The 12966-nt window shown below is 46.2% G+C and overlaps 1 protein-coding gene across 1 annotated transcript in view; it reads right to left on the bottom strand.

The window, feature by feature from the left end:
- The window catches only part of USH2A (usherin), a 1018338-nt gene that overhangs the window by 10693 nt on the left and 994679 nt on the right, over positions 1-12966 (bottom strand). The window contains exons 70-71 of the mRNA XM_040347840.1: positions 12438-12679; positions 9278-9367 (exon numbers count right to left, since the gene is read on the bottom strand). Of these exons, the coding sequence (XP_040203774.1) occupies positions 9278-9367; positions 12438-12679 (332 nt within the window). The remainder of the gene's footprint in view (positions 1-9277; positions 9368-12437; positions 12680-12966) is intronic.

Genomic DNA, 12966 nt, shown 5'->3' with positions numbered 1-12966 from the left:
TACAAAAAACATCATCCACCTGGTTCTGTACACCAAAAAACCTACAAGGTCCAACAGCCTTTGCGGCTGTTGGCTTGTAGTTCTTAAAGCGGGGGTTCACCCTAAAAAAAAATTCTAACATTACATGATACTCACTCTCTACATTGACAGTATGCCAATTTTTTAGTTTTTTCGCTGTACATACCTTCGTACAGCTATTTTCTTCCCCAGCTTCTGGGTAGGGCCTCCCGCGGGAGTGGGCGTTCCTATCCAGCAGGTGATTGACGTGATGACAAAAAATACCTCCCCCGTCGCATAAGGAGCGTTACGAGTTGCCAAAAGAAGCCAAACGGCGAGTCGGTGCTATACGGCACCTGCGCACCGACGTTCGGCTCCTTTCGGCAACTCGTGGCGCTCCTTATGCGACGAGGGGAGGTTGTTTTTGTCATCACGTCAATCACCTGCTGGATAGGAACGCCCACTCCTGCGGGAGGCCCTACCCGGAAGCTGGGAAGAAAATAGCTGTACGAAGGTATGTACAGCGGAAAAAAAAAAATTGGCATACTGTCAATGTAGAGAGTGAGCTGGATGTAATGTTAGAAAATCGTTTTTAGGGTGAACCCCCGCTTTAATGAACTACCGGTGAGGTCGAGTGCTGTATTAGTTCATTAAAGAGGAGTTCCGGCCTGGGGAACAAAAAAGTTGGCTACAAATTCTGTAGCTGCTGACTTTTAATATATGGACACTTAACTGTCCAGGGAGACCGTGATGTCGGCCCCCCAGTGCTGCACTTTCTAACTGGCACGGTGGTGGGGCAAGGAGGAGGGGGGCTGAACTTCTGAGGAACGGCGCCTCCTTCAGAAGGTGGAAAAAGGTATATGTCAAAAACTTTTGGATGGAACTCAGCTTTAAGTCTTCCTGTCCCAGTGTAACTGCCTGGCTGTATCGACAGTCAGACCAGATAGTCTGCAGGACCGTGGCATTAGCAGATTATGGATACAATGCTCTCCATTACAAAACAAATTGTAAATGCATATTTTTTTCTAAGATGAATTTCTTCTTTAAGGACTCTAGCAGTTGAACTGATGATAGGGACAAGTCTGAAAGGCTCAAGTCCTGCAGGAACGCATGGGAACGGAGTTCCTGCACTTTTTTCACAGCAGGAACTCCGTTCCCTTTGCAGGACTAGAGCAGCCGAGCCACCCGAGCCAATCCTTTACTATGCCCAGCTCGAGTCACTGAACTTGCTTCTTTCTAAATGCCGCGATAACTCGCGGCAGACCTACGCGATGTCTCCTGGGAACAATGACAAAAGCTCCCAGGAGACATTGCGGCATCGAGGAAGTGACGGAATACCCGCACACTACCCGATGAATCCATATGCAGGAAGCGGCCAGTAACATAAAGGATTACTAAGGTACAGTGGATCGGAAAAAAAAAACATGCGGTTTAGTAATTATGCATATCATGAGCGTATCATTTTTTTTTGGTGGGGGAGTGGATCTTGAGTGGGAGTTCCCAGGACTTGACCCCTGCAAGTCTGCAAAAGGGGCCTAAGGGTCCTGTGATTGGTGCTGATCGCCTAGGCATGTCTCAGGTGACAGAGCTGATCAGCTACTATAGCCTGAATCCTCAGAATTAAGGAAGAAGGATTGCGAGAGACAGATGCAACAAGTCCTAGGCACATGTTACAACCAATCTTATGATCTTAGCCTTGTGATCCAGACAGTAAATCCAGGTCCTTCACTTCCCTGCAGACTTTACTGCAAGTAAGCAATACAGTCAGGTCCAGGACCCACCCCACAGGGGCTAAGAGCCTAGCAGCACTGGGGTCTTTGGTTTGAATCCCAACCATGGCAGTACCTGCCTGGAGTTTGCATGTTCTCCCTGTGCCTGTGTGGGTTTCCTCCAGGTATTCTGGGTTCCTTCCAAACTCCAAAGACATGCTGGTAGGTCAATTGTCTCCTGTCTAAATTGGCCCTAGTATGTGTATGTATGAATGTGATTTGGGGACCTTAGATTGTAAGCTCCTTGAGGGCAGAGAGTGATGTGACTGTACAATATGTACTGTATATGTAAAAATGCTGCATAAATTGTCGGCACTATGCAAGTACCTGTATCAATAATCAGATGATGAGGGAACAGCACCACACTGCTTTACATGCTCTCTCCTCTCGGGAAGCTCAGGTCTTTGTATAAACAGTTTGCTGAACGAATGTGACACACATCTGCTAAGCTACAATGCAATTTGCTGTATCTCGTATGATCGACGCACCATCCAGTGGCCAAAATGTGGAATTTGTTTTTGAGTACCTCGATCCAGAAAAAATGAATTTTGGCCACTAGATTGTGCTTCAATCATACAAGATAGTTCTAGAATAATTTAAGTTTCATGTCGGTGAGTGGATGTGTCCCATTCATTGAGAGAACTGTTTATACATAGATCTCTTATGCCGCGTACACACGACCGTTTTTCTCAACGTGATTCTTGTCAAGCTTGCCTTGCCTACACACGATCGTGAAAATAAAAAGCTTGAGCAAAGCGCGGTGACGTACAACACGTACGACGGCACTATAAAGGGGAAGTTCCAATCGATTGGCGACACCCTTTGGGCTGATTATTCAAATTTCCCTTCTCATAACCTGCTTCTGAGCATGCACATTTTTTTCCCCCATTGTTAAAGCGTACACACATCCGTTTTTCACGACGTGAAAAACAACGAGAAAAAATAGAGCATGTTCTAAATTTTTAATGCCCATTTTTCACGTCAATAAAAATGCTCTGGAGCACACACACCGTTTTTAATGACCAATTTAAAAATACATTTAACCGCTTGGCGACCAGCCGCCATCATTATAATTCAGCAGGTTGGCAGGGCTGCGCAAATCGTATAACGGCCGCTTAAATTGTGATAGGTGGCATGTGATGCTGGAGCTGCTGCACAAGGCAGACGGCCGCGATGTCCGGCCACCCGCGATCGCTGCACAGAGGGCTTTAATGTCAGGATTACGCAGTGCCTGGACTGATTTCTGTGACATCAGCAGAGAGCGGACATCCACTCTCTGCTGAAAATGGGTCACAGGAGTGCAAAACCAATTGCACTCATGTGATCCAACACATGAGGCGGTCATTGCAATAGTTTTTGTCACACTGTATTTGCGCAGAAGACTTACAAGAGCAAAAAAATAAGACAACAGTAAAGTTAGCCACATTTTTCATATATTGTGAAAGAAAATGTTACGCCAAGTAAATTGATACCTAATGTGTCACGCTTCAAAGTTGCGACCGCTCGTGGAATGGCAAAAAACTTTTACCCTTAAAAATCTCTGTAGGCGACGTTTAAAAAATTATACCGGTTGCATGTTTTGCGCTGCAGAGGAGGTCCAGGGCTAGAATTATTGCTCTCGCTCCAACGATCGCGTTGATACCTCACATGTATGGTTTAAACACCTTTTTTTATATGCGGGCGCTGCTCACGTATATGTTTGATTCTGCACACAAGCTCGTCGGGACGGGGCACATTTAAAAAATGTTCTTTTATTTTACTTTTTTACACTTTTTTTTTGTTACTTTTATTCCTATTAAAAGGAATGTAAATATCCCTTGTAATAGGAAAAAAAGCATGACAGGTCCTCTTAAATATGAGATCTGGGGCCAAAAAGACCTCAGATCTCATATTCACACGAAGATGAAATACAAATTTTCTTTTTTTTTTATTTAAAAAAAAAAGTCTCTTTAACAACTTAAAGCGGGAGTTCACCCATTTAAAAAAAAAAAAAAAATCTCCCCTTAGCTTCCTGCTCGTTCGGTCTAGGGGAATCAGCTATTTATATTAAAATATGAGCAGTACTTACCCGTTTTCGAGATGCATCTTCTTCCGACGCATCCTCTCCGTCGCTTCCGGGTATGGGCTTCGGGAATGGGCGTTCCTTCTTGATTGACAGTCTTCCGAGAGGCTTCCGACGGTCGCATCCATCGCGTCACTCGTAGCCGAAAGAAGCCGAACGGTGCGGCTCTATACTGCGCCTGCGCACCGACGTTCGGCTTCTTTCGAAAAATCGTGACGCGATGGATGCGACCGTCGGAAGCCTCTCGGAAGCCTGTCAATCAAGAAGGAACGCCCATTCCCGAAGCCCATACCCGGAAGCGACGGAGAGGATGCGTCTCGTAAACGGGTAAGTACTGCACATATTTTAAAATAAATAGCCGATTCCCCTAGTAAAAACGAGCAGGAATCTAAGGGGGAAAAGTGCCCTCTAAGGGTGAACCCCCGCTTTAAGACCCGGACCTTTATGCAGGTAAAGGACCTGGCCAGTTTTTGCAATTCGGCACTGCGTCGCTTTAACTGACAATTGCGCGGTTGTGCGATGTGGCTCCCAAACAAAATTGGCGTCCTTTTTTTCCAACAAATAGAGCTTTCTTTTGGTGGTATTTGATCACCTCTGCGGTTTTTATTTTTTGCGTTATAAACAAAAATAGAGCGACAATTTTGAAAAAAATTCAATATTTTTTACTTTTTGGCTATAATAAATATCCCCCAAAAATATATAAAAAAACGTTTTTTTTTCCTCAGTTTAGGCCGATACATATTCTTCTACCTATTTTTGGTAAAAAAAAAATCGCAATAAGCGTTTATCGATTGGTTTGCGCAAAATTTATAGCGTTTACAAAATAGGAGATAGTTTTATTTCATTTTTATTCATTTTTTTTTTTTTTTTTACTACTAATGGCGGCGATCAGCGATTTTCTTCGTGACTGCGACATTATGGCGGACACATTAGAAAATTTTGACAAATTTTTGGGACCATTGTCATTTTCACAGCAAAAAAATTCTATAAAAATGCATTGTTTACTGCGAAAATGACAATTGCAGTTTGGGAGTTAACCACTAGGGGGCGCTGTCGGGGTTGTGTGTGACCTCATATGTTTTTCTAATTGTAGGGGGGCTGGACGTGTGACGTCATTGATCGTGTTTCCCTATATCAGGGAACACACGATCAATGAAGCTGCCACTGTGAAGTACGGGAAAGCTGTGTTTACACACAGCTCTCCCCGTTCTTCAGCTTCGGGGACCGATCGCGGGACTCCGGCGGCGATCGGGTCCGCGGGTCCCGCGGCCACGGAGCTTCGGACCAGGTCGCGGGCGCGTGACGCCCGGCTGGGCACTTAAAGAGGACGTACAGGTACGTGCTTGTGCCCAGCCGTGCCATTCTGCCGACGTATATCTGCAGGAGGCGGTCCTTAAGTGGTTAAGAGCATTGGCTGGAAGTGACGTTGCTTCCACCCTGCAGTGGTATGGAGATGGGTAGGGGTCATCTCACCCTCACTCGTCTCCATGCCACCGCCGATAAAATGATCTTGCGGCAATATCTCCGCAGACACCACTTTTATCTGAAACCAGACCGCCCGCTCTTGAAGAGGATATTGGGGTTATTGTAGCTAGCTGCTGCCATAACAACGGCAGTCCTCTTTAACCACTTCCCGACGGCCGTACGACTTTGTACGGCCGCAGGGTGGCTCTACATCTCTGAGTGGCCGTGTTTTTACGGCCTGCGCGTGCAGCCAGCGGCGCGGGCGCGCGTCCGGCGGAGGCGTGCGCACGCTCGCCGCATCGCTGAGATGCCGATGCGAGTGCCTGGCGGCCGCGATGTCCGCCAGGGACTCGCGATCGGCGGCTACAGGGACAAGACGTGGAGCTCTGTGTGTAAACACAGAGCTCCACGTCCTGTCAGGGGAGAGAGGAGACCGATCTGTGTCCCTTGTACATAGGGACATAGATCGGTCTCCTCCCCCAGTCACCCCCCTTCCCATACAGTTAGTAACACAATTCAGGGTACACATTAACCCCTTCCTCACCCCCTAGTGTTAACCCCTTCAATGCCAGTCACATTTATACAGTAATTAGTGCATATTTATTGCACTGATCGCTGTATAAATGTGAATGGCGCCAAAAATGTGTCAAAAGTGTCCGATGTCTCCGCCATAATGTCGCAGTCACGAAAAAAAATGCTGATCGCCGCCATTAGTAGTAAAAAAAAATAATAAAAAATAATAATTCTGTCCCCTATTTTGTAAGCGCAATAACTTTTGCGCAAACCAGACGCTTCTTGCGATTTTTTTTTTTTAACAAAAATATGTAGAATAATACGTATCGCCTAGACTGAGAAAATTTTTAATTTTTTTTTAAATTGGGCAATTTATTATAGTAACAAGTAAAAAATATTGTTTTTTTTTCAAAATTGTCGCTCTATTTTTGTTTATAGTGCAAAAAATAAAAACCGCAGAGGTGATCAAATACCACCAAAAGAAAGCTCTATTTGTGGGGAAAAAAGGACGTCAATTTTGTTTGGGAGCCACGTCGCATGACCGCGCAATTGTCAGTTAAAGCGACGCAGTGCCGGAAGCTGAAATTTCACCTTGTCAGGAAGGGGTATATGTGCCCAGTAAGGAAGTGGTTAAAGTAGCGACATATAACAATGGCGGGCGATCCAGAAGTGGTTAATAAATGTTATTGATAAAATAGAATTTAGGGGGAATATAAGAAGTTAGACAAGATATAGAAAGTTGGAGAGGATTTTGAAAATCAGGGAGGATATACTTGTATTCAAAAGATTGCATACACTTTTGTTAACAATAAAAGTGATAACAAAAAAAAACACAATTTAATAATGTAAAAATAAATAAGAAAAAAAAAGGTAAAACGCCCCCATCCCCGCGAAATCGCGCAACAAAGAAAACGCATACGGAATTTGCGCCTGCATATGTAAACGGTGTTCAAATCACACATGTGTGGTATCGCCGCGATCGTCAGAGCAAGAGCAATAATTCTAGCATTAGATCTCCTCTATAACTCTAACCTAATAACCGTATAAAAATAAATGTAAGCGTCGCCTATGGAGATTTTTAGGTACCGTAGTTTGTCGCCATTCCACGAGTGCATGCAATTATAACGCGTAATATGTTTGGTAACTATTTACTCGGTGCAACATCATCTTTCACATTATACTAAGAAATTGGGCTAACTTTACTTTTTCATTTTTTTTTTTCATTAAAGTGATTTTCCCGAAAAAGTTGCATTTAAAAACACTGCTGCACAAATACCATGTGACGTTTCTCTGCTACCTCAATCACACAAGACGCAAAGCATGGCAAGTCCGGACAAAGGGCAGGACTTTGCTAGTGAAAGGCAGGTGTTTGCTGAAACCGCCCCGCTGCTTAACTCAAAAGACCCTGTCCGGACCAGGGGCGGACTGACCATTCGGGCACTACCTGAGGGCTCCATGCCACTAGGGGGCTCCATTACGGTTGCCAGCCTCAGTAAAACCATGGAGAGTATGTAAAAATGTGTGTTTTTTACATCTGTTCCTGAAATGTCCCTTACCGACATCCTTTTGGTCTAAAAATCCCAAGATTATAGCTGCCCCGCCTCTCCAGTACCTTTTCAGTGTGTGTATCTATACTGTGTGTGTATATTGTGTATGTATACTATATGTGTGTGTGTGTGTGTGTATACTGTGTGGCCCCATAATCTATTGCCTGGGGGCCCCATAATCTCCTATTGCCCGAGGGCCCCATAATCTCCTATTGCCCGGGGGGCCCCATGAGTTGTCAGTCCGCCCCTGGTCCTGACCTGTCGTGTTTCTCATCTTGTGTGATAAAAAAGTAGCAGAGGGGAGGGGGGATTGCTGCGATATTAAAGAGGCAGTCCGCGGGCCGGGTAAATCACACTGGCGGGCCAGATCCGGCCCACGGGCCATCATTTGAGGACTCCTGCTCTAGATTCTCTGCTAAAAAATATATATATAATGTTTGGGGGTTCTAAGTAATTTTCTAGCAAAGAATATGGATTTTAAAGCGGAGGTCCGGTAAAAAAAAAAAAAATTAAAAGTCAGCTGCTACTAACACTGTAGCTGCTGACTTTTAATAAGGACACTTACCTGTCCTAATCGCCAGCGATGTCGGCCCCCGCCGAGGCCGATCCCTCGATCCTGGCAGCTCCAGGTGCAGCCATCCACAATAAGGGTAACAGGCAGTGAAGCCGTGCGGCTTCACTGCCCGTTTCCTACTGCGCATTCGTGAGCAGCGCGACGCTTTGTGAATGGGCCGGCTGCTCTCTGGGATACACATAGGGCCAGATTCACATAGAGATACGACGGTGTATCTCCTGATACACCGTCGTTTCTCTGAGTTGTGCCGGTCGTATCTATGCGACTGATTCATAGAATCAGTTACGCATAGATATCCCTAAGATCCGACTGGTGTAACTGTGTTACACCGTCCGATCTTAGGCTGCAATTCCAGGCCGGCCGCTAGGTGGCGCTTCCCTATCTTTTACCCGACAATTATGCTAATGAGCAGTTACGCCGATTCCGAAACGAACAACCGCCCGGCGTTTTTTTTTTTACGTCGTTTGCGTTAGGCTTTTTCCGGCGTATAGTTACCCCTGGATCTATGAGGCGCAGCCAATGTTAAGTATGGCCGTCGTTCCCGCGTTGAATTTTAAAATTTTACATCGTTTGCGTAAGTCGATTCACAAAAGCGATGGACGCAAGTTACGCTCACGCCGAAACCAATGACGTCCTAGCGACGTCATTGGGAGCAATTCACGGACGGCACATGCGCAGTTAAATCGGCGCGGGGACGCGCCTGATTTAAATACTACACTCCCCCTAGCCACGGAATTTGAATTCCGCCGGGGGATTTACGATATGCCGCCGCAAGTTTTGAGGTAAGTGCTTTGTGAATTAACCATTTGCCTCAAAAACTTGCGGCGGCGGATCTTAAATCACATAGGTTAGGCGGATCTAAAGATCCGCTAACCTATGTGAATCTGGCCCATAGTTCCCAGAAGGCAGCGCGCCCCATTCACAAGAAGAAACCGAGGAAGAAGATCCACGCGGAGGATGAAGAGGCAGATTAAGGACTTCCGCTATTTTGGGTAAGTACATTTTTTTTAATTTTTATTTTATTTTAGATTTTTGGTGTAAAAAAAATGTTCAGGATGGAACTCCACTTTAACTTGTTAACACCAAATGTCAGAAATAGGCTTAGTCATGAAAGGGTTAATGTAGATGTTACACCTTTTTTAGAATTGGGGTTGTAGGACATGATAAAGGAGATAGGAAGTTAGGGAGAAAGAAAAGTCAGGGAGGATAAAGAAAGTCAAGAAGGACTTTTTTTATGTCGGCATCAGTGGCAGAAGTTTTTATCAAGGTATGGTATCTGTGCCAACACCGGGTAATCCTTAAAAGGTTGTTCCACTCTCTAGTTCTTATTTAATGGTCTGCAGTTTCCTACCTTTTCTAGTCGATTTTCAGCACAACTGCCGGGGTTGGAGGCTTGAACCGCTGAAGGGGGCAGAGCAAGTTGCTGACTATCAGACAGTTTCTAGATGGCAATGTACAGAAGGAAGGAAGGAAAAGAGAGAGAAGAGTCAGAGGAACAGAAGAGTAGAGACTTCTAAGCAGATGCACTTGGATGTTTTCCCATGTACCTGAGATTTAGAATTGTATTTGTTTTATTGGAATGTGTTTGACGTCAGAAATCAACATTACGCAGAAAATAAAACTAGGCCAATTGGCATTGGTACCAGAAGGTGTTTTTTGGTCAAAGGGACTTTGCATGTCAAAAAAAATTAAAACAAAAAACGCTTTTCCTTCCTGTTCACATTTATTTTTTATTTAATTTTTTTACTGTAAAGTGGCTGTGCCTCATGTCAGGCCCCGTACACACGACTGAGTTTCTCGGCAGAGTTCAGCCAGAAACTCGATCGGAGCCGTATTCTGCGGAGAAACCCGGTCATGTGTACACTTTTGGCCGAGGAAACCGACGAGGGTCTCGTCGGGTCAAATAGAGAACATGTTCTCTATTTCCTCGTTATTCAATGAGGAAACTTGGCTCGCCGAGACCCTCGGCGGCTTCACAAGGAACTTGACGAGCAAAACAATGGCCCAGATTCAAGAAGCACTTGCGCCCGCGCAACCATAGGTTGCGCGGCGCAAGTGCTTACTTGCTCCGGTGTAACGAGTGCTCCTGATTCAGGAACCTCGTTACACCGACTGCAGCCTAAGATATGACAGGCATAAGCCTCCTTATGCCTTCATATCTTTGGCTGCATTCTTGCGTTGGCCGCTAGGGGGCGCGGCCATTGTGATCTGTGTATAGTATGCAAATTGCATACTAACACCGATTCACAAAAGTTGCGCGGGCCCTGCGCACGCAAGGTACGGAGTTTCCGTACGGCGACTTTAGCATAAGGCTGCTCCTACTCATAGTAGGCGCAGCCAATGCTAAAATATAGCCACCCTTCCCGCTCGTGAAATTAGAATTTCACGTCGTTTACGTAAGTGATTCGTGAATGGCGCTGGACGCCATTCACGTTCACTTAGAAGCAAATGACGTCCTTGCGACGTCATTTGCCGCAATGCACGTCGGGAAAGTTTCCCGACGGAGCATGCGCTGTTCGCTCGGCGCGGGAGCGCGCATAATTTAAATGATTCCCGCCCCCGGCGGGATCATTTACATTAGGCGCCCTTACGCAGGGCAAATTAGCATAGCGCCCGCGCAATTTACGGAGCTACTGCTCCGTGAATCGCGGGCAAATCAAAATATTTGCGTGGGCGCAGAGCAAAAATCGTTGCCCTTTGCCCACGCAAATATTGCGCGGCTCTACCTGAATCTGGGCCAATGTGTTTTGCTCGTCGAGTTTCTCGGACGTGTGTACGGGGCCTGACTCTTGGCTCCTGTAAGATGTCAAGAGTAGGAGTTGCGTGTTAAAATAATGTAGCTCCTTCGTACGACACCCCATGCAAACAAAAAAAGATGACAATGGGCAAGGAGATCTGAAAGGAGGAAGCAATGGCAATGAAACAGACAGGAGGTGAGGCCTCAGGCTCTAATCATGTGCTTAAAAAAAAAAAAAAAAAAAAAAAAAAAAAACATTGAAATCCATGCGTCCGGCGCCCTGCATGGAGATTAGGGGCTGGGTGCATGGATTAGAGGGGCGGGCACACCTGCTTCCCTTGCCTCACCACTGCCATAGGCACTGTTTTCTGCAGATATGGCCTGTCAGCATGATCTAAGGCCCTGAGCTAACCATGTAGTACCCTTAAAGGGGTCGTGAAGCTTCCTCTTTTTTCACCTTTATGCATTAAAGCGGAGCTCCACCCTAAAGTGGAACTCACGCTGATCGGAACCCTCCCCCCCTCCGGTGTCACATTTGACACCTTTCAGGGGGGAGGGGGTGCAGATACCTGTCTAAAGACAGGTATTTGCACCCACTTCCGGCCACACAGCTTCGGGTTTTCTCCGGGCATGACGTCACCTCCCGTTGTGCTCTGGGAACACTCGGCTTCCAGAGCACAGCGGGAGCCAATCAGCGGTGCAGCGCAACTCGCAAATGCGCCATAGGGAACCGGGTAGTGAAGCCGGATCGCTTCACTTCCTGGTTCCCTCACTGAGGATGGCGGGGGGAGCAGCAGAGAGAAGAGCGATCGCTCGTCCTCTGTTGCGGACGGCGCTAGACTCCAGGACAGGTAAGTGTCCTAATATTAAAAGTCAGCAGCTGCAGTATTTGTAGCTGCTGGCTTTTAATATTTTTTTTCTAGTGGCATATCTGCTTTAAGGTGAAAAAACACCTTGCACTCTCCAGCCCCCGTTTTACTTACCTGAGCCACGAAACTCCATGGGCGCGATGCTTTCTCCCAGCTTGAGGCGGCTCTTCATTGGAGATTGATAGCAGCACAGGCATTGGCTCCTGCTGCTGTCAATCAAATCAATGACGTGGCGCTCTGGGGGGCGGGGCCGAGTGATACACTTGGCGGCTATGGCCACCACTGTATCACACTGTGTTCAGCTACATAAGAGCTGGGGGAGGAGAAACAGCAGCACACTGAGTTTCCCAGTGAATGTCTGAGCAAAGGGGGCGTGTCAGGACAAGTCTGATCACTGGAGGAGAGCAGGCTGAGTTCCCAGTCTAGCTAAAGAACTGACCACCATGTGTTCTCTTGCTTAGTGTGGTCAGTGATTATTAGGAAAGCAGAGGGGCTGGCAGGAACACCAGGGATTTCACATAAAGGAAGCAATACAAAGAGAACAGGATACTTTCTCATACAAGTACGTGGTACAGCAGGGACATATCAGGCATATGAAGTGTTGGGGTAACAAACGCTTTAAAAGTCTTTTATACCCTTGATGCCGATCTCGCCAGATCTTTAAGGGGTTTGGCATTCCTGGAGCCAGGGCTTGTGACCACCGCAATTGGCTGTCATGGCGGTCACATGATCGGAGAACCTTTCATGAGCCACCGGTCCCTGTTCCCACACACTCTTGGCACAGCTTTATCGGCACTAAGCAAAGCAAATATATGCAGCCCCTCTGCCGCCAAGAGGCCCCATATTCGCGCGTGGTCGGCGCCTAGGGGTTAAATAATATATCAGGTCTGGAATGACATACATACCGCGTAGGTTTCATTTTCGGAGTAACTTGACGGCGACATCCTCTGTTGTAGAGGAACTAGTGGAGGACGCTCCCTTGGGAACGGCTGTTTGGTCAGCTTCCTCTGCAGCACCAGGGACAGAAAAATCGCCAACAGCAATAAGCCCAGCAAGGCCATCAGGATTATAAACCACATCTCCGTATAGACAGCCTTTCCTTTCACCTCCGTCCCGTTCTTTGTGCTAGGAATTGAGTGCGCGGGGGCTAAAGAGAGAGAGAGGAACATATAACTATCCCATTAAATAATATATATTTACTCAATAGACTTAACTGCCATTGACTTTAATTAACTGGCAAAGTCCACTGTACCTATCCAATTATAAAGCTAACTCACAGCTAATTAAAAGCAGCATTGAATGATCAAACTCTCTTAAATGTACATTCCACTTTTACTCCTACGGGGGTATTGTCCTGTTTTGTAAATAGACATTTTTTTAATCCAATATTGAAGCAGATACAATATTTATATATAAAAGACGGCTAATGTGCTT

This window comes from Rana temporaria, chromosome 4, assembly GCF_905171775.1.
Source record: "Rana temporaria chromosome 4, aRanTem1.1, whole genome shotgun sequence".
NCBI lineage: Eukaryota > Metazoa > Chordata > Amphibia > Anura > Ranidae > Rana > Rana temporaria.
The sequence above is the reverse complement of the archived record's forward strand: the minus strand, read 5'-3'. Positions and strand labels throughout refer to the sequence as shown.